The sequence below is a fragment of the Trichomycterus rosablanca genome, chromosome 17 (genome assembly GCF_030014385.1).
Source record: "Trichomycterus rosablanca isolate fTriRos1 chromosome 17, fTriRos1.hap1, whole genome shotgun sequence".
In the NCBI taxonomy this organism is placed as follows: Eukaryota; Metazoa; Chordata; class Actinopteri; order Siluriformes; family Trichomycteridae; genus Trichomycterus; species Trichomycterus rosablanca.
This window is the reverse complement of record NC_086004.1, coordinates 21,533,187-21,554,638: the sequence shown is the minus strand read 5'-3', so window position 1 is coordinate 21,554,638 and position 21,452 is coordinate 21,533,187. Positions and strand designations below refer to the sequence as shown.

Sequence of the window (21,452 nt, the reverse complement as noted above, 5' to 3'; positions counted from 1 at the left end):
ACCGCAGAACTTCCGAACGCACATGTATAAACCGGGTGCTTGGCTGAGCTGAATGTCATTCACATATCACCGCTACAATATTGTAATATAATAATAACAACCTGGCAAGTGCAGCCAATGGGGAGGGGGGCAGTGCGGTGGGGGTTGAGTTCATGTCATGGAGGGGCCCCCCCCCGAACCCCCGGTAGTTACGCCCCTGGGTCCCTGCTGAGTCTGGTTCCTCTTAAGGTTTCTTCCTGTATTTTTAAGGGAGGTTTTCCCTGCCACTATCACCCTCGGCTTGCTCAACAGGAGTTTTTGGTCTGTTGGTCCTGGAGTCTGATAAATAAAAGAAAACAAATATTGTTTCACAAAATTGATTAGACTTGACAGTACTGTGTGGTCGGCACCCCATTTGCGGCTGTAAAAGCCTCTAATTTTCTGGGAAAGCTTTTCAAAAGATTTTGATGTGTGTTTCTTGGAATTTGTGCCTTTTAAGTCAAAACAAGCATTTTTAAGGTGGGGCACTGATGCTAAATTAGTCAACCAACTCATCCCAATAGTGATAGGTAGGGTTGAGGTCAGGCCACTTTGCATTTGTGCATGGTGGCACAGTCATGCTGAAATATAAAAGAATTTTACCTAAACTGTTGCCACTAAGTTTAAACCATATGATTAATTTTATTATTGATATTAAACACAGGGTGGCACAGTGAGTAGCGGTGTCACCTCACAGCAAGAAGGGCCTGGGTTCTGACCAGAGCGGCTAATGGAAATAAAATGAACACACTGCCATTGGCATAGGCAAACGCAGGCTATGTTCCTGCCTTGCGCTCAGAGGTGCCGGACCCACTGTGACCCTGGCTAGAATACGGTCATTTGTCAAAATTACCCCAAAAGCACAAGACAATTGTGCGCACTAGATGGCGGTACTGCCATTACTGAACGTCTTTACCTCCGACTCTCAACGAAGTATCTTCATGAGGAAGTGTTGAGGAAATTTATTGACCTTCTTTGAAACCGTTTTTAAAGCTTTTGGTAAGAAACTTTATGCTTTTAAGCTTTTTTTGCCTAATAGTTGTTCTTATTGAACATTAAACAGTATTTACTGGCTGCTTAAAACAAGTCCTGCAGCTGCCGGATAAATTATTTTCATAGCAATGCTAGGCAGCTAATAGTGCCAGGTTGTGTTTCAATTGGCTCTAATAGTGCACTAGGTAGGGTGCGGAAATACTTATAATTTGCCCTACACAGTGGACAAACATGTAGAATTATGATGGGATTTGGAATACAGCCCAAGTCTTTGCTTTTGTATTGATCGCTGTGACTCAGACTGAAATTTGAGGTTACCAGTCAGCTGGAAGTGCATAACACTTTTGTAGTATTAGCTTTGTATTATTATATTAACCAGACATGTACTACTCGATCTGTTATTTTTTATTCATAATATTTCATGTTTCACTTTTAAAGCAGCAGTGACAGTATATAAATTGAATGACTGATAGTCAAATACATCAAACAATTGTCTCTCCATTGTACTAAATTAAATACAGTTTTGCTTAATTGTATATTTAGTGATTATGCATACTTACACTGATCAGCCATAACATTAAAACCACCTCCTTGTTTCTACACTCACTGTCCATTTTATCAGCTCCACTTACCATATAGAAGCATTTTGTAGTTCTACAATTATTGACTGTAGTCCACCTGTTTCTCTACATATATTTTTAGACTGATTTCACCCTGTTCTTCAATAGTCAGAACCCCCACTGGACCATCACAGAGCAGGTATTATTTAGGTGGTGGATCATTCTCTTTACTGCAGTGACACTGACATGGTGGTGGTGTGTTAGTGTGTGTTGTGCTGGTATGAGTGGATCAGACACAGCCGCACTGCTGGAGTTTTTAAATACAGTGTCCACTCACTGTCCACTCTATTAGACACTCCTACCTTGTTGGTCTACCTTGTAGATGTAAAGTCAGAGATGATTGCTCATCTATTGCTGCTGTTTGAGTTGGTCATCTTCTAGACCTTCATCAGTGGTCACAGGACCCTGCCCACAGGGCGCTGTTGGCTGGATATTTTTGGTTGGTGGACTATTCTCAGTCCAGCAGTAACAGTGAGGTGTTTAAAAACTCCAGCAGCACTGCTGTGTCTGATCCACTCATACCAGCACAACACACACTAACACACCACCACCATGTCAGTGTCACTGCAGTGCTGAGTATCATCCACCACCTAAATAATACCTGCTCTGTGGGGGTCCTGACTATTGAAGAACAGGGTGAAATCAGTCTAAAAATATATGTAGAGAAACAGATGGACTACAGTCAGTAATTGTAGAACTACAAAGTGCTCCTATATGGTAAGTGGAGCTGATAAAATGGACAGTGAGTGTAGAAACAAGGAGGTGGTTTTAATGTTATGGCTGATCAGTGTATATTATAATTGTATGCTTCCCACCTACCAAAACACTACTACACTACCAAAGCTGGTGATGCCCTGGCATGGTGTGCACCTTTGTTCAAAGTGTTTTTCTGCCCTGCAGGAACGAATCCACCTTGTCTGTAAGGATAAAGTAGTTAATAAGGGTTTTGTCATTATTATATTTCCATTGCTGTTAAGAAGCCATTTCTTACACATAGTTTGAAGCAACAGTATCATGCATGTTGTCTGTATAAACTCAATGGTTTTCTGTATATCTACCAGTGAACAGCTGTGATGGAGGGTTCAGATCCAGGCCTAGCAGACGGAGAGGAGCGAATGGTGGAGCTGCGACCGAGGACCCGGTCCAATCCGGAAGGTGCAGAGGACAGACGCAGCAGTAATGGTGGTCTGAATAGTCCAACGCCTTCTCAGCCTGCTGTGGGAAGTCGAGTGGAGGGCGAGGGAGAAGCAGCCAGCACTGACAGCCCACCAAGTTCTACTACCACCATCACGACTACTGTTCCTGCTCCCGTCGCTGCTGCAGCCACTACTTCTTCGAGTGTCATGCCTACTTCAGTGCCCAAACCATGCCAGACTTCGCTGTCAGCACAGATTCCTCCTGCATCAGAACTCCAGCTCAGAGCACCAAGGGTCAACTGCCCTGAAAAAGTGGTGAGTCCCAAGACTATCTAAAGGCTGAATAATTTATAATAATAATAATAATAATAATAATATAGTGTTATATATTTCAAATAGATCATCTGTTTGGATTTATCAGAAGAGATGTCTCTGCAGAAACTCGAGTCCTTCAACGGGTAATAATGTGCACACGGCTATATATTATATATATATATATATGATCATATGGTATTAGTTTTATATGGTATTAGGTTTGAATTTAACATTAAGGTTGTAGTAGGATTGTGTGCATTATTTATCCTCAGATCAAAGACTAATGCTCTGAATATCTCCCAGAAGATGATTGAAATGTTTGTGAGAACAAAGCACAAAATAGACAAGAGGCATGAATTTGCCTTGGTGGTGATCAATGATGATGCATTGTGGGTGAGTAGTAAAAAAAATTATATATTTTTTAAAACACGTCATTTAGTTTTAAACACATTATAAGTAATTCATTTGGGCCCTGAGGTACCTGGTTGGTTGGTGCAAGCTGATCTGAAACTGCTGTATGTTATAATAATTAAAATAACTAAACCAAAAATAAATAAATAAAGTCAGATTAACTGTGCTTGTATAGAAGAATTCACACATATTCACTATAATCTATTCATACTATACGTACAATTTATATTTTGTGCTATTATTATTACTAATTCACTTCCAACATAGCCACTACCATAGCCATGCTTATCTCTAAACAGGTATCTTACTGCAGCAGACTATAGATATTAATCTTAAAAAGCTTACAAACCATATGACGGGTGCTCGGGTGGCGCAGCGTTAAAATACGCTAGCCCACCAGTACTGTGATCTCAAGCTCTTGAGTTCGAATCCAGCTCTGCTATCAGACCTGCCAGATATCAGGCACTTGCACAGACATATGATTGGCTGTGTGTCTATAAGCGGTGGGACAATGGCTAAACAGGGTTTTCTGGCTAATCGATGGCGCCTGCACAATCAGATGGGAGATCATGTGACTCCCCATATGAATCCACCTCATGCAGGTGAAAAGATGCGGCCGGTAGTTCACACGTGTTGGAGGGGGAGTGTGACAGCCGTGACCCTCCTTAGTCAGAAATGGAAAGTCTGCAGCAGTAGAGGTAAATTGCAGTTGGGTAACTGGACACGATTAGACTCAGAGGAAATTTGGGGGGGGGGGGAATGCATAAAAACAGAAAAAACAATGACAAAAAAACAAATGACAACCTACTTTATTTTTTCCCTGAATTATTTTTGTTCCCAGTTATCAGGTTTCACCTCCGACCCAAGGGAGCTTTGCAGCTGTTTGTATGATCTTGAAACAAACGTCTGTGAAGCTTTTAGTATCCTTTACGTGTCATTAATGTCAGATGTTGTTTAAATCGTTTATATCATGTGAGATCTTAGCATACAGATTATTCCCTAACAATTGAATCTAGACCTGGAAGATCTTCTCAGCACTATGTAAGTATCTTGTTGCAGTCCTTATATTTTTTTGTAAAGACTATATGGGTTTTTCATTACAAAAATAGCAAATAAAAACCATTTTTTACTTCTTTGTGTTTATGTCCAAACGTTATTTATTTTATTCATTTAAATTCTTTCAGCTGCTTCCGTATATGGGGTCGCCACAGCAGATTTGGTCCACATACCAGTTTTTATGCCGGATGCTCTTCCTGACACAATTTTCCTATTGCTATCCAGGGTTGGGGACCAACACTTAGAGCACACTGACAAGTGCACCTCCCAGTGGCTTGGCTGTTTTGGAATCTTACCTCCTAGACTTTGTATTCAAAACATCCTACCCACACTGTCCCTTTAATAAACTCTCTTGTCATTTACATTTTTAGCATTTAGCAGACGCTTTTACTCAAAGTGACTTACAGTATACAGTCTAACAAATTAAGTGTTAAGGGCCTTGCTCAGAGGCCCAACAGTGGCAACCAGGCACGGGTGGGTTTTGAACCAGTGACCTTCTACTTACTAGTCCAGTACCTTAACCGCTAGGCTATAACTGGCCCTGCTCTTGTGGTTTTGTCAGTACCTTTACTTTCCTGTAAACTTTCCCTTCTGTTGCAAATCTCTCCTGCCGCTCCACACCATTCATTCCACCTGGGCTGCACTCTCTACTTCACATCTCTATTACACTCTGCCCAACATATTTAAACTTATCAATCAGACATATTCAAGGTGTATGTGCCTTATTAAAAGAGCTGCAAAATCAAGCCTTTGCGTAAATGTCACAAACTCCAACAAACTGATAGAAATCGAATTCTTAGCTGTATGTAAGGTGTACATATAGCTTTCATTTTAAAGGAAAGGTACGGTCTGGGTAAAAATGTGTCCATGTAATTTAAACATGAGGTTATATCTTTGATACGGACAATGTCCGGACAAGGTCATGTTTGTTTAAGTCACCTGGTTTGGGTGGCTAAGTGGGTAGCACTGTCGCCTCACAGCAAGAAGGTCCTGGGTTCGATCTCCAGGTGGGGCGGTCCGGGTCCTTTCTGTGTGGAGTTTGCATGTTCTCCCCGTGTCTGCGTGGGTTTCTCAGGGGTCTCCGGTTTCCTCCCACAGTCCAAAGACATGCAGTCAGGTTAACTGGAGATACAAAATTGTCCATGACTGTTTGACATAAAAAAAACTTGTGAACTGATGAATCTTGTCATAAATGTAACCAAAGTGTAAAACATGACGTTAAAATCCCAATAAACAAACAAATAAGTCACCTGGTTTTATTGTCTGTGGCTGATGTAACAGCATGATTCCATGATCTTAACAGTCTTCAGAAGATTGAGCTTCCAACGATGGACAACGTTCAGACGATCCCTCCGCCGTTTGTGGTTCGTACCCTCCTGATATACAGTCGACACGCAGGACAGCTGCAGTTCAACCCATCAGATGCTGTTAACGTAAGTCAACAGGCCTTGTGTTATCGTTTTCATTAAGTCCATTATTAATGTAAAGTTTATGTGACAGTTTGTACTTTTTCAATGCTTACAGAAAATGCTGCGTTCACCATATTTCTTCTTTGATGTGATTTACCTTCATAATGGAGCGGATGAGCAAATGGAGGACAGCAGTTGGAGAGTAATTCCATTTTTGTCTTCCCTGCATCATAAACATGTTAATGATGTTAATTGGACATATAACATATATTAGGCTGTTCTTATTAAGTAACTCCACCTTCGTCATGATTGAGTGATGTACAAAGAATATGTCAGAGGCACCACCTCTGTGATCTCCAACTCTTGAGTTTGAATCCCAGCTGTGCTATCGACCGATCTGGGGCCTACACAGATCAGTGTGTAAAAAACACACACTGAACACCAGAGCTGGGATCTCGAATACATCGTATCGAATCTCGGCTCTGCCTGCCGGCTGGGCTGAGCAGCCGCGTGAACAACGATTGGCCTGTTGTTCAGATAGAGGTGGGATATTAAAAGCCGGATAGGGTCTCTCACATAACTAATGCAATTACGACCTCTGCTGGCAGATGGATGGCGCCTGCACAGAGACGGGAAAAGAGTGCTGTCGGGGTGTGTCTCTCTGTACACAGTGCTGATCCGCATATGCACTCGTCAAAGTGTAGCTGACAAAATGCATACGACTGCTGCCCACGTGTCGGAGGGGGCGTGGGTTAGCTTCGTTCTCCTCAATCAGAGCAGGGATCGCATTGGTGGAGAGGAAGCGTGACACAATCAGGCAACTGGACGCTCTAAAAGGGAGAAAAAAAAAGCAGAAAATGCATAAAGAAAATATTTTAAAAAGTCTGCAGGCCACATCTCATGCCCAGTTTTTCATAAAAGCCATCCGATACAATTGTCTTGAAAATATAGGGACTACCAGCTCTAAATCCATCACCCAGATGGGTGAAAAATTGGGTAACATTACCCAGGCTTTTTTTCTTTGTGTTGTTTGTTTACGTGAAACTCAAAACATATGTTCTGATTTCCCTTTTCTTGCGTCTCTGCAGGACATATATGAATCCTTCTCTAATTTGGACTCCAAGGGGATGTGCTACCGTTTCGAAGTGTCGCTTAGTGGCCCTGCCATTGAGCTGCACAACTGCATGGCAAAGCTGCTGTGTCACCCTCTGCAGAGGCCCTTTCAAAGCCATGCCTCCTACAGCCTGCTAGAGGGCGACGATCCACAAGAAATCGAGGCCACAGTCTAGCAAAGTGTGGAGATCACATGACCTGTCGATCTTGGTTCCAACCTTGAATATACAGTAGTATAGCCAAATATGTCCAGGAGCTTACTGAGCTATTTTAAGTGTGTTGGTTTGCTGAAGGGTAGATGAATGCCAGTACAGGTGTAAGAACTGAAAAGCATTTTGCCTCCAAGAGCAGCAACTTGATTAAGGACATAATGCCTAGGTTAAAAATGACATTGGACTGCTGTCAATTTAAATGTAGCATTTCTTTTTTACTGGCTTATTTCAGTACAGCTTAGAGCTGAATGATATGGCAAAAATACCCTTGATATTGTTTTTTTGCTCCACTGTACAAATAATCTGGCCAAATTAGGCACCACAGCTTGTAATCATCAGTCAGCTTGATTTAAATGACCTGTTGAAAGTTTGCCGTCTTACCAGTCAAAGGCTGTACAGTCACACTTAATCTGAAACGTCAGACTTGTCTTTGTCCTACAGCAACATAAGTACACAAAAAGAACCAACAATATTAATATGAAATAATTTGTAGGAAAAAAAAATCAACAGTTTGGGTTGCCATGTGTAGTAAAAGTAACATACAAGTAAAATGATGACTACATGATAGTAAAATGTTAATTTATCACTAATTACGAGTGATCTTCAAAAAGTTTCTGCACTTTTATATTTTGGTTGGAAACAGTGAGGGTGGGAGGAGTAGTAATTGGTCGTGTCTGAGAGACTGAGAGACACTTATAGTCTGGATTTAGGACCGCTCAAAGAAGCTTTAAGGGGAAGAAGATTTTCATGTGGTGATGATGTGAAAGCAGCAGTGTATCAGTGGCTACATGCTCAACCAAAACTGATGGTGATGGCATTAAATAGTTGGTACGATGCTGGGACAAATGCATCAAAAGGTGACTGTGTAGTGAAGTGATGTCATTTGTTTTTGAAATTGAGTTTTTAAAAGTGCGGATACTTTTTGAAGAAGCCTCGTATTAGTACACAAGGTATCATAGCTACACGCTTACGGTGTGGTGGGCAATATAATAATCACTTTGTTGTCGATCAACATTTGCCAAAGTTATGGGCAAAGCTACAGCAGTCCCTTGTTTGATCCACAGTTTTGGCAGATACAAAATATCCTATTGGAATATCAGTCTAATGTCATACTGTTCAGCCATGCTGATTCATGGTGGTCGTTGTTGAAACACACACACTAAGTTGGCAACTATTCAAAACTTCCCCTCTGTGCCTCAGTTATAGCATTATTCTTTGTCACATACAGTGGATTCAGGAAGCATACAGACCCCTTCATTTTTACCTAATAATGTAAATAATAAAATCTATTCACAAAAGTATTCATACCCTTTGTTGTGGCACTTCAAATTGTGGTCAGGTGGTATGTTGATGCCGATCCCGCTCTGGTTTGAGGAGAACGAAGCTAACCCACACCCCCTACGACATGTGGGCAGCAGCCGTATGCATTTTGTCACCCACACTAGGCAAGAGCATATATGCGAATCAGCCTTGTGTACGGAGACACACCCTGATTTGCACTCTTTTCCCGCTTCTGTGCAGGCGCCATCACCTGAGCGGCCGTACCACAGGTCCCCCCCCCCCCCCCCCCCCATTTTCTCCCCTAATCTAGTTGCGTCCAATTACCCTGAATGCGTCCTCTATACTGATTCGACCATTTACCGCTGACTGAGGACGCCTCTCAACTGATATACGCCCCCTCCGGCACGTACAGTCAGTACAGACTGCATTTTTCACCTGCACGAGTCGAGTTCATACACCAACGAGCACTGTGTAAGGAGGGCCACACCCCCATCAGCATTATTCCTCAGCCCTGTGCAGACGCCATCAGTCAGCCAGCAGGGGCCGCATTTGCACCAGTTATGAGGACCTATGATCCGACTTTTTACCCCAGTCGTTGTTCATGCAACCACCCAGCCCAGTCGGAAGGCAGAGCTGAGATTCGATACGATGTATTCGAAACCCCAACTCTGGTGCGCTAGCGTACTTTACCGCTGCTCCACCTGTGCGGCCGTAATACAGGTCCATTTTTGACTCACATTGTAGACAGATGCTAAATATTCTATTGGACCAGCAGAGGTCACAGTGCATCAGTTATGAGGAGTCCCTATCCGGCTTAATACCCCACCCCTATGTGAACAACAGGCCAATCGCTGTTCATGTGGTCGCTCAGACCAGCCGGATGGCAGAGCTGAGATTCGATACGATGTATTCGAGATCCCAGCTCTGGTGCGCTAGTGTGTGTTTTTACCGCCACCTGAGAGGCCGTACCACAGGTTCATTTTTGACTCACACTGTTGACGGATACAAAATATTCTATTGGAAATTCAATCTAATGTAATATTGTTCAGCCCTGCTGATTCATGTTGGTCTGTGTACTCTCTTATTGCCGTCTGAGTATTTTAATTTCTTATTTTTGTTAACATTTTTTTACTGAAATATCTGAATCCTGAGCATTTTGGTGTATTTGGAGCAGCAGTGGTAAATACTAATGTATAAAAGTGCTGAGACGTTGTTGTAACTAGAATGTGTATTAAAGGCTCATGTTAGATTGAGGGTTCTGTTCTTACATGGAGGAAAATGCTGATCAGATAATGTAGACCGAATTTATTCCTTTGAGTAAGAACATGTAAATAAATCATTAAAGAGAAAAACATTATAGTTTTATGTCTACTTTTTTTGCTTTTATTTTTATGTGGACACCCTTCCTAGTTATTTAATTCCTATGCGAGTGATTGACAATGTTCTTAACGTATTAAAACTTACACCGATCAGGCATAACATTATGACCATCTTCCTAATATTGTGGTGGTCCCTCTTTTGCTGCCAAAATAGTTCTGATCCGTCGACTCATGGACTTCACTAGACCCCTGAAGGTGTGCTGTGGTATCTGGCACCAAGATGTCAGCAGCAGATCCTTTAACTCCTGTAAGTTGTGAGGTGGGGCCTCCATGGATCGGACTTGTTTGTCCAGCACATCCCACAGATGCTGGATTGGATTGAGATCTGGGGAATTTGGAGGCCAAGTCAACACCTCAAACTCGTTGTTGTGCTCCTCAAACCATTCCTGAACCATTTTTGCTTTGTGGCAGGGCGCATTATCCTGCTGAAAGAGGCCACAGCCATCAGGAAATACCGTTTCTTCAGCAATTTGAGCTACAGTAGCCTTCGCTCCCCACGTGCATCAGTGAGCCTTGGCCGCCCATGACCCTGGTGCCGGTTTACCACTGTTCCTTCCTTGGAGCACTTTTGATAGATACTGACCACTGCAGACCGGGAACACCTCACAAGAGCTGAAGTTTTGGAGATGTTCTGACCCAGTCGTCTAGTCATCACAATTTGGCCCTTGTCAGACTCGCTTAAATCCTTACGCTCGCTCCTTTTCCTGCTTCTAACATCAACTTTGAGGATAAAATGTTCACTTGCTGCCTAATATATCCCACCCACTAACAGGTGCTGTGATGAAGAGATAATCAGTGTTATTCACTTCACCTGTCAGTGGTCATAATGTTATGCCTCGTTGGTGTACACACCCACTAAGCTAACAGTTGCGAATAATAGACAACTTTTGTCGCATACAGATAATGTACACTCGACATTATTCGTTTTCATCCTTGTTGTCCCTGGTTTTTAAGACATTACTTTTAAGCCCTTTAAAGTATCAAGACTAACATTTTGCTTTTCATCTTTAATTGGTATTTCACATTCTACTTTAATTGACTTCTGAATGACTTATAACTATAAAAACAGGGTGTCATTTTTTTCTGATTTGTTGTTTGCTGTTCTGTATCCTGCCATTAAAATCAGATATGTGCAAAGTTCACTCAATAATAATAGGAAGCGATTCAATGGTTTTAAAAACTTAGGCCATTACTTTGTTTCTAAGCCAACAAACATGAACCCCCTTTTCCACGTGTAACCTCCCTTTTTCTCAGAAGCACCGAACACCAGCTCTAATCATCCTCTCCCGCATACATTCTCAGAAATGCATTTACACAGTTGCCGGACTCTAATTTGACCTCTCCCCACAAATGCTTTGTACAAAGAGACTACAACAATGTCAACAGAGTCAATGTAGTCGTGTCACCCCGTGATGTTATTGTACTGTGTTTTTCTTAAACACAGTATAGAAATGTCAACACATTTAAATTGATGGCAAGTCATATAGTGTTATATAGTAATTAAAGTATAAAAGTTTAAATAGAAGAGTGGCATGGCAGAGCAGGTGTGGTGTCAAACCAGAGCTGGGATCTCGAATACATTGTATCGAATTTCAGCTATGCCTGTCGGCTGGGCTAGAGCAACCACATGAACAACGATTGGCCTGTTCAGATATGGGCGGGATTAAGCCGGATAGAGCCTCTCATGACTAATGCAATTACGACCTCTGCTGGCTGATTGATGGCGCCTGCACAGAGAGTGCTGTCAGGGTGTGTCTCTCAGTACACAGTGCTGATCCACATTGCACTCGTGAAAGTGTAGGTGACAAAAATGCATACGGCTGCTGCCCACATGTCGGAGGGGGCGTGGGTTAGCTTCATTCTCCTCAATCAGAGCATGGATTAGCATTGGTGGAGAGGAAGCATGACGCAATTGGACGCGCTAAAAAGGGAAAAAAAGGGGAGAAAATGCACAAATAGAATACAAATTAAAAACAGTCACCTTCCGATGCATTTTCCAGCGTCATACTAACTTTTTAATGCCATCAGCTGCTTCCACATTATCATCACATGAAAATCGTCTTCCCCTTAAAGCTTCTGTGAGTGTCCAAAAAGGTGGAAATCAGATGGCGCTAAATCTGGACTATAAGCTCTCTCAGACACGACTAATTACTACTCCTCCCACCCTCACCGTTTTCAACCAAAATATAAAAGTGCGGAAACTTTTTGAAGATCCCTCGTAAATGTAATAAAACATAAAATATTTTGGGCTGCTTGAGGTGGTACAGTGGTACATTACATTAGATCCCATACAACTGGGATCCAGGGTTCTGATTCCTAGCGGTGCATATGGCCGGTTGGACATGAAGACATGGTCAGACTATATGAAGTCTACCTGGGGTGGCTGACACCTCATGATGAGTTGTCGCCCTGTACAGGTTGTGTTACCATTTTAAAACCAAGTGATTTGGGGGAAACTGGATATGCAGCAACCCTGACCCAGACAGAGCAGCAGTAAAACATAAAAGTAAAAACATGAAAATAAAATCTTATGCTATAAAAAAAAAATAAAAAAAAAAAAATAAATAATAAAAAAATGAAATCTGCAAAATCAACAAAATATGAATACAATAATAAATATAAAAAATATTAACAAATTAATAATATTAAAACAATATTGTAATTTTATTAAAAATAAAATTAAAATAGGTCAAAAGTTAACAAACTAAAGAATTTAAATTACAGTGGCAGTTTCTATAATTGAAATATCCTGTGTGTTGCTCTCCATCCACTCGTATTTTCTTTGTCCGAATTTCTTTGTCAGATCAACCTCTGAAATGTATTGCCCTGAGTGAAAAAATCAACAAACGAGCACTTTTTAATCTTTAAAGATTAATCTTTTACAGGTTAATCTTCCTGTTTGGTCTTAAACTGTTATTATCTGTGATCAACCTTTACTTGCCCTCTGTCATTTTACGAACGCTCACCATAAATTACCTTTTCCTCTGAGGACACATTGGAGTGAAGACAATAGGCTGCAGGAAAACCCCTGGCTTTCGTTATTTTCCCTTTTCACACCCCTTCTGAACCGGAGATTGGGCTCCGAACGTCATCGCTGCATACGAGAAGACAGAGGATCAAACACGCCTGCTACGTCCTCCTGCACTGTGGGAATGTTTGTTGTTCATGTCATCAGAAACGATGACAGCTCGCCATTGTGCTTTTGGTTACAGTGATAGCTGCTGTAGCGGCAGCGCAGGAAGCTCGGCGATGGATTGTTTATGCATTGAGTCTGATTGAGGAAGAGATAGAGGAAGGCTTGCTTATTTTTATTTGCTCACAACTTGCTTTTCTTGGTTGACATAATAACTAGGCTGGGTAAAGGTTGCCATTTGAGAGGAAAAGGTCACCAAACTTCAAAATAACCAGGAGAACTGTAGTAAACATTGTGGTTTAAACACAACACTGTTATATGTGTAGTTAAGGCTTTATATATAAATAAACATTAATTTGCACATTGAATAGGCAGGGGTTGATTAATGATACAATGATTAATTAATGGTACGATTAATAAATGAAGAAATCCATCAGCTAATATTGATGCTTAATGTTTTATAATTGAAGAATTTCTTAAATACACAATTTGAATTGGTTAACACCTTCTGCATTGCAAAATATAATATAGTTTGGGAGAAAATGACTCCTAATTGACTTCCATTATATACCCATCATTCCCTTCTCTCCTACTTGAAGATTTTTCACAAGCATATCTACAACATGATGTTAACAGGATCTATGCTTCACATCACAGACCATGCAGCTTCACAAGCTAGGTTTCAACATCCAAACTTCATATCAGAAACCAAGTACTCCATACATTTTACTACAAACAATCTCTAAACGCCTCTGAACACTCTGTGTTCAGAATCCAGGTCTCTCCTCCATATCCCAGCATGCCACAAGCTTCAAAAATCCAAATTCCAAGGAATCACTTTGCTCGCTCAGCACATAAAGCAAACTTCACCTTTTAATTATTGAGTTCTGGTACCAACCACATCAATGTTCTACTCTGAACTCACTGGACACTGAAATCTTCTACCTGTTACAATTGTGAGCTATTGTACATGTTGGTTTTGGTTTGGGATACATGGGATAGATGGGATGGAAGCATTTTGTAGTTCTACAATTACTGACTGTAGTCGATCTGTTTCTCTACATGCTTTGTTAGCCCCATTTCATGCTGTTCTTCAATGGTCAGGACTACTACAGGTAGGAGTGTCTAATAAAGTGGACAGTGAGTGGACACTATTTAAAAACTCCAGCAGCGCTGCTGTCTCTGATCCACTCATACCAGCACAACACACACTAACACACCACCACCATGTCATTGTCACTGCAGTGCTGAGAATGATCCACCACCTAAATAATACCTGCTCTGTAGTGGTGGACCATTAAAAAAACAGGGTGAAAGCAGTCTAAAAAAGTATGTAGAGAAACAGATGGACTACATCAGTGTATATTACTATTGGTAATATAATCCCAATGTATAGCATAGATTATTTTGTATATATAGTTTGCAATCATATAACAAGCTAGTGAAGGACAGCTTTAAGGAGGGGCGCCCAGCTTTGCTATGTTCACGACCACACTATGAAGGACAGAAGACTTCTGAAAACATTTGGAGGAGGGTCAGGAAAGAGCTGCTTGGAGACATTCCAGTGTCATATAAAAGCACTGCAGCCACTCACAGTCCTCCAGTGTTGACATGTCTCAGTTTAAATATAATACAGCAGTGTTTACTGGGATTTTAACTGTATAATTGAAGTTTCAGAAATTTGTAAGGACCGTGCAGTTGTAATTGTTCTTGGCTGAAGAAAACACAATTGTATTTGCAAATATGTACAACAGCAGCTACAAAAAGCCCAAGTTTACGCTGGAGGCGAAGAACATTCAAAAGTCTAAAGGGAAAAGTTGTGGCTATTACCTGCGGATCATCTTTTTCTTCTCTTCGCTGATACAGACTCTGATCATAGTAAGCCTGGTATTGTTTTTGGTGTATGGACAGCCTGAAAAGACAGCAGAGGAGAAGAGGGTGGAGGAGCTGGAGCAGGGTTTTAACAAGCTCTCCGGAGACAACGCCAAGCTTAGGAAGGAGAAAGCCGACCTCACCATCTCACACAAGGCTATGACAGCGTTGAAGGATGCTTGTGAAAAAAAAGTGACCAAACTCAGCACGGAGCTGAACACCACTAAAGATAATAACACGAAAACTGTGCATGCACTAGTAAGGCTTTGTTTTGTTTCTAAAGAACGTTTTAATGTATTTTATGAATTCTTTATTCATAAACTAAGTTACTTTTTTTGCAAAAACTTTTTAAATATGTGCGATACCTGCTGTTCCTTCTGTACTTTGTGCAATACATTGTAATAACTGTGCAATATTTGGTTAACTTTCTTTAAAAATACTGTTTATATTTTTGTAATTATTTACATATTCCTACATTCTACTTTTTAATATATATATATATATATATATATATATATATATATGTACATGTGTAAACACTTTGTATTTTTTATTTTATTTATTTATTAATTTATTTTATTTTATTTATATTTTTGAAAGCTGCTGTAACACTGCAAATTTCCCCCCGTAGGATAATAAAAGGCTTATCTTATCTTTTTTTTTAATTTATGTGTTTCTTACAGGCTCTTTGTAATGCAAGTAAGCCACCAATAGTTCGCAATGTCATTCCTTCAAATCCCTGCCCTGCAGTCAGCACTTCAAATAGTAAGTTAGATTTGGTGCCAGTAGTAACATTAAATTTTAATTATATGCACTTTTTTTACATTTGTAATCCTGATCTTTTTACATTTTAGCACAATTAAAGACCCTACAAACTCTTTTGGACCAGCAACGATCCCTGTGCAACATTTTACAGACCAATTTCAGCCTTACAGTCCAGAGCCTCAAGCTTGACTTGGACAATGCCATAAAAGACAAAAACACACAAGAGATGGCACTAATTAAACTAAATCAAGAGAAGGAAGACCTGACCGCCGAGCTCCAACTCTACACCAAGAAGTGCAAGGAAGAATTTGTGACGTCTCTGCAAGGCATCCAGGAGGTCACAACTGCCTTCCTGAACAGAATCGACAACCTCTTCTCTGACACCTTCATCTTCCACCTGACCTGTTCCAAGCAGCAAGAGCAGATGCAGAAGGTCCACGCAAACTGCACAAACCTTTCCCAGCAAGTGGAAAACAAGTTCCAGCATTACCTGAACTCGGTCGGGGACAGAGTCTCGACGCTGCAGGCCCGGAGCAGCAGGCTGGAAATCCAGAACAGACGTCAGACCTCTGAAATGCAGAAGTGCACTCAGGGTCGCACTGAAGAAGTCGAGCAGTGCACGAAGTTGCTCAAAGAGGCCCAGCAGGTGCAGGACAGGCTAGTGGAGCCACTGCTGAAGACCCAGAAGCAACTAATGCAGGATAAGCAAATGCTACAAGCTACGTGTATACAAAGGGTAAGGGATCCACAAAGGACATGCGTTCACATTCCTTCCTATTAGGTCTTTTTTAGCAGGTCAGAGGGAACTGGACTTGTAGTACTTACTTACCATTAAGAATTTTTTTTAATTCTCTTTTGTTTTACAGCCCCCAGTGCCCAAACCATCTGGACCTGTAATGTATGGACAACAGAGCAGGCCAGGCATGAGTCAACCAGGAGCACACACTGCTCTACAAAACACACTGGGCAACAATCAGTCACCAAAGGTACTTTTTTTAAATAAAATTGACTCAAAACTGTTATATAAAATTGACAATAAAAGATTTACTCACTGGAAGGGTTTCCGTTATGTGGACACATGTTCAAAAGCTTTTTCAAAATACACTGGATTCCTGAAAACCAGTGTCTGGAACCCTTCTAGAAACTGTGGGCTGGGGTGCAATTTACCTTGTTTTACATAACATGAGTGAATAAAATTATACAGTGGTACCTTGAAACTCAACGTTAATTGGTTCTGGGAGTGGCAGTGAGTTTAAAAGACGTTGAGTTTCGAGGTATTTTTTCCCATAAGGATGTATAGGAAACCTGTTAATGCGTTCCATGGAAACTACATATATTTTAGACTAATGTAAAATAATGGGGTTGTTTTTGACATTTATACACTGAAAATAACACAAACATAATGTATAAAACACTGAAATACAATTAAAAACAGTTAAAATATAAAAATACAATAAAACCTGCACTTTAGCTTCACTTCTTTATTGTTTTCTTACACTTCCTAATCATGGATGCTTGCTCTTGAAATACCGTATTCCGTCCAGCAATAAAAAAAGCAGTTTTAATGTATGTTGTAAAATATATCTCATAAAAATTCAAAATTATTTGTTTATTTATATTTTCTAGTTATTTATAAGAAGGTACAGATCAGCTTTTAACTGGTAATTAAACTGTTGCCTGTCAGGGAACAGTGAAACTGTAATAAATCAGTAATAAATCAGTAAATGCCTATTATCTTTTACTCCACTTCCACCTGAACAGCTTTTAGCTTTACTTACAGATACAGCTCTGGCCATATGTTCGCCCACATATGTTTTATCTATGGCTTACTTCAGCTTTTTAAGCTATTTTTTTTATTGCTTGGTACTTGTTACATGTACTGTGTGTACTCTATTTTATATGTTATGTATGTTTTGGTTTTCACGTGGGTGACCCCATATTTTTAAGTGTTTATGGTGTCAAATATTTTTCTCTCTTGTTTTACAGTCCCCAGTGCCCAAACCATCCGGACTGGACATTCCTGTACTATACGGACAGCAGAGCAGGCCGGGCATGAGTCCACCTGGAGCACACACTCCTGTACAAAACACGCCAGGCAGCAATCAGTCACCAAAGGTACGCTTGTTTTTAAATAGAATGGCTCAAAACTGTAATATCACATTTACCATAAAATTGGCTACGTCATTGAATCTTGCATTAATCCATCACAGGGCATCACCCAATCACTTACTTACTTTGACCTAATGACAATGTAAAGTAGCCAAACTTGCCATTTTTGGTGGAATATCCTAGTTGTAATTGTATGTGAATATTAAAGTGTACCTGATTGTCCCTCTGTCTAGGGTGTATTCCTGCCTCCTTGCAACCAGTGTTAATGGGTAGGCTCTGAAGTCACCATAATCTGATAAATAAAAAGCAATATCAATGTATGTTGTAAAATATATCTTATAAAACGGATAGTTCCGGTCCTAAAATCTGATTGGCTGAGCCGCGTTCGAAGCCGTTGTAAAATCCCCGATAAATGCACACCTATGACCACCTCACATCATTCCATATTAATACGCCACTGAAAAGAAAAAGTGAATGTTATGTTCGCCCTCATATTGCCTAGCAACACTGTTAACGAACTACATGGGGTCGCGGAAGAATGCTTTTTGTAAGTGTTTTTGTAAATAAGAACATTATAATTTGAACATTGTTGTATTTTATTATATTTTATGTTGACCGCCGTTTTATAAAAGCAATAAGCCACTCGAGACGTTACTGCGTTACTGCTATGATTTTATCACGGGGAAAGACGTTTTAAAACAACCTTACCCGTGATAAAATCGCAGTAACGCAGGTCTCTCGTGGCTTATTGCTTTATTACAAAAATTCTAAATTATTTGTTTATTTATATTTTCTAGTTATTTATAAGAAGGTTCAGATCAGCTTTTAACTGGTAATTAAACTGTTGTCTGTCAGGGAACAGTGAAACTGTAATAAATCAGTAATAAATCAGTAAATGCCTATTATCTTTTACTCCACTCCCACCTGAACAGCTTTTAGCTCTAACTACAGGTATAGCTCTGGCCATATGTTTGCCCAAGTATGATTTTGAGGTTCACTTCAGCTTTTTTTTTTTTTTAGCAATTTTTTAAAATCCTTGGTTACATGTACTGTGTGTACTCTATTTTATATAGTATCTCCTGTGTTTTGGTGTGCTTTGTAGTCCAGCAGGTTACTTTGGTTCTTTGGTCACTTTCTTTGTTAATGAACATCTTTATGGTCTTTGTACAAATTGTTAGCAATTGTGTAGTGATTGGTAGCCTTTACTTAACACTTGCCTTGCCTCATGTGGGTGACCCCATATTATTAAGTGTTTATAATGTCAAATATTTTTCTTGTTTGTTTTACAGTCCCCAGTGTCCAAACCATCCGGACTGGACATTCCTGTAATGTACGGACAGCAGAGCAAGCCAGGCATGAGTCCACCAGGAGCACACACTGCTGTACAAAACACGTCAGGCAGCAATCAGTCACCAAAGGTACACTTTTTAAAGATGATGTTTTGTTTTTTTAAATAAAATGACTCAAAACTGACCATAATAGATTGACTACCAGAAGGGTTTCTGGTATGTGGACACTGGGTTCCTGAAAAACAGTGTATATATATATATATATATATACTTTTTTAGCCTGCTTTCACCCTGTTCTTCAATGGTCAGGACCACCACAGAGTAGGTATTATTTAGGTGGTGGATCATTCTCAGCACTGCAGTGACACTGACATGGTGGTGGTGTGTTAGTGTGTGTTGTGCTGGTATGAGTGGATCAGACACAGCAGCACTGATGGAGTTTTTAAATACCGTGTCCACTCACTGTCCACTCTATTAGACACTCCCACCTAGTTGGTCCACCTTGTAGAAGTAAAGTCAGAGACGATCGCTCATCTATTGCTGCTGTTTGAGTTGGTCATCTCCTAGACCTTAATCAGTGGTTACAGGATGCTACCCACGGGGCGCTGTTGGCTGGATATTTTTGGTTGGTGGACTATTCTCAGTCCAGCAGTGACAGTGAGGTGTTTAAAAACTCCATCAGCACTGCTGTGTTTCATCCAACACACACTAACACACCACCACCATGTCTGTGTCACTGCAGTGCTGAGAATGATCCACCACCTAAATAATACCTGCTCTGTGGTGGTCCAAATCACTGCTTCACTACTTGTGACAGTGTGGCATGAAATTAAAATTTGCATAACTCACTATAACTGAAACCCAGTGGATCAAACTAAATGCTGATGTTTTTAAACCAGTTTTCTTCTCTTACACAGGTGAGGTGAGGAGTGAACCAAATCTGGAACAATATTCTCTCTATGTCAGTCTCAGAAAGGCTCAACATTTGTGATTTTTAGGTTCCTGACTTTCAGGTGAACTAAACTGAAATTAATTTAAATTGTACCTGAGTTTAAGCAGGTGACCAGGCATTAATAAGACTGTGACAGTATTAATCACTTGTACATATGCTTGAACATACTTAGATCTTATCACATTGTGTAACAGTATGTACTAACAAAAATAAAGTTCTAAACTGTAATAACGTTAAAATCTTACTGTGAATGTTGTAAAAGAATGTTAAAATGATTTTGTCTGTCTATGTTACACTGTAACAGTTTTTACCAATGTAAGATTTCCAAAGCGACTTTCAGATTTGGCTTACATTGAGTTTAAAAAATATTCCATGTGGCCGCTTAGGTGGTGCAGCGGTAAAACACACGCTAGCACACCAGAGGTCTGCCATCTGATTGGGCTGAGCGGCCACATGAACCACGATTGCCCTGTTGTTCATATAAGGGTGGGGTAGTAGTAAGCTGGATAGGGTCTCCTCATAACTGATGCAACTACGACCTATGGCTGATTGATGGCGCCTGCACAGGGGCGGGGAAGGAGTGCATTGATCAGGGTGTGTTTCTCCGTACACAGGGCTGATCCGCATTAGCACTCACCTAGTGCAGGCGAAAGAATGCATAGGTGTCGGAGGGGGTGTGGGTTTGCGTCGTTCTCCTCAAATTAGTGGAGAGGAAGCGAGATGTAATCAGGCAATTGTACGTGCTAAAGGTCGGGAGAAAAAGGGGAGAAAATGCACAAACAAAATACAAAAAAAAAATACAGATTCTATGTTATACTGTACATATTTTCTTGATATTTAAATATTTAATTGTGCCTTTACATTAATGTTGTCATTATATACATTAATATGTAGAATATTTGGTTTTTTTTGTTAAATACAAAGCAAACAAAAAATTATTTAATTGTAATTACAGTTTTGATTTCAGCTCTGACTTCAGATCAATAAAGTATTATTACTGTAAAGTAATTTTTCTGTGTACTTTGTCGTGTTACAGTAGTATAACTATAGACAAACACATACTATATCAGACAATACCACAATGTCACATGAAATCAGAAATCTGACATTATATTACAGGTTTTACTAGATTATTATGTATCCAGAGGTAGGATGCAATGTACTTAAAAAAAATAAGCTATACTTACTTGTACTTATTGTATTTAAAAAAAATAATAATTTCATGACCTTCTATTTTTTAATCAGACTTCATACTCTAGGGCAGGGGTATTCAACTAAAATTTAAAGAGGTCCAGTTAGAGAAAATTTCTTAAAGCAAAGGTCCGGAATGTTTAACTATACACTCCTGATCAAAATCTTAAGACCAGTTAAAAAATTGCAAGAATATGC

At 40.2% G+C, this 21,452-nt stretch overlaps 2 protein-coding genes across 3 annotated transcripts; both read left to right on the top strand.

Moving 5' to 3' along the window:
• Positions 1 to 944: 944 nt before the first annotated feature.
• babam1 (BRISC and BRCA1 A complex member 1) lies at positions 945 to 9,918 on the top strand. The gene is made up of 9 exons (XM_063012610.1): positions 945 to 1,017; positions 2,693 to 3,082; positions 3,167 to 3,225; positions 3,355 to 3,475; positions 4,335 to 4,413; positions 4,510 to 4,534; positions 5,853 to 5,982; positions 6,074 to 6,160; positions 7,047 to 9,918. The coding sequence occupies exons 2-9, from the start codon at positions 2,705 to 2,707 to the stop codon at positions 7,245 to 7,247; spliced, it is 1,080 nt and encodes a 359-aa protein (XP_062868680.1). The 5' UTR covers positions 945 to 1,017; positions 2,693 to 2,704; the 3' UTR covers positions 7,248 to 9,918.
• A 4,901-nt stretch (positions 9,919 to 14,819) lies between these two features.
• plvapb (plasmalemma vesicle associated protein b) lies at positions 14,820 to 21,071 on the top strand. Of its 2 annotated transcripts, XM_063013024.1 has the most exons (7): positions 14,820 to 15,206; positions 15,632 to 15,713; positions 15,803 to 16,449; positions 16,580 to 16,699; positions 17,700 to 17,828; positions 19,112 to 19,240; positions 20,029 to 21,071. In XM_063013024.1, the coding sequence occupies exons 1-7, from the start codon at positions 14,820 to 14,822 to the stop codon at positions 20,035 to 20,037; spliced, it is 1,503 nt and encodes a 500-aa protein (XP_062869094.1). In that variant the 3' UTR covers positions 20,038 to 21,071. The 2 variants fall into 2 exon arrangements, with proteins under 2 accessions (XP_062869094.1, XP_062869095.1); XM_063013025.1 differs by lacking the exon at positions 17,700 to 17,828.
• The last annotated feature ends 381 nt before the right edge of the window (positions 21,072 to 21,452 follow it).

What these genes read in the sequence shown, in the direction of transcription:
- babam1 (XM_063012610.1), top strand. Translation starts at nt 2,705, where the DNA reads ATGGAGGGTTCAGATCCAGGCCTAGCAGACGGAGAGGAGCGAATGGTG. An exon ending in TCAACTGCCCTGAAAAAGTG is followed by an intron (nt 3,083 to 3,166) that starts GTGAGTCCCAAG and finishes TATTTCAAATAG; the next exon opens with ATCATCTGTTTGGATTTATC. An exon ending in AAACTCGAGTCCTTCAACGG is followed by an intron (nt 3,226 to 3,354) that starts GTAATAATGTGC and finishes ATTTATCCTCAG; the next exon opens with ATCAAAGACTAATGCTCTGA.
- plvapb (XM_063013024.1), top strand. Translation starts at nt 14,820, where the DNA reads ATGTACAACAGCAGCTACAAAAAGCCCAAGTTTACGCTGGAGGCGAAG. An exon ending in CGAAAACTGTGCATGCACTA is followed by an intron (nt 15,207 to 15,631) that starts GTAAGGCTTTGT and finishes TGTTTCTTACAG; the next exon opens with GCTCTTTGTAATGCAAGTAA. An exon ending in TGCAGTCAGCACTTCAAATA is followed by an intron (nt 15,714 to 15,802) that starts GTAAGTTAGATT and finishes TTTACATTTTAG; the next exon opens with CACAATTAAAGACCCTACAA.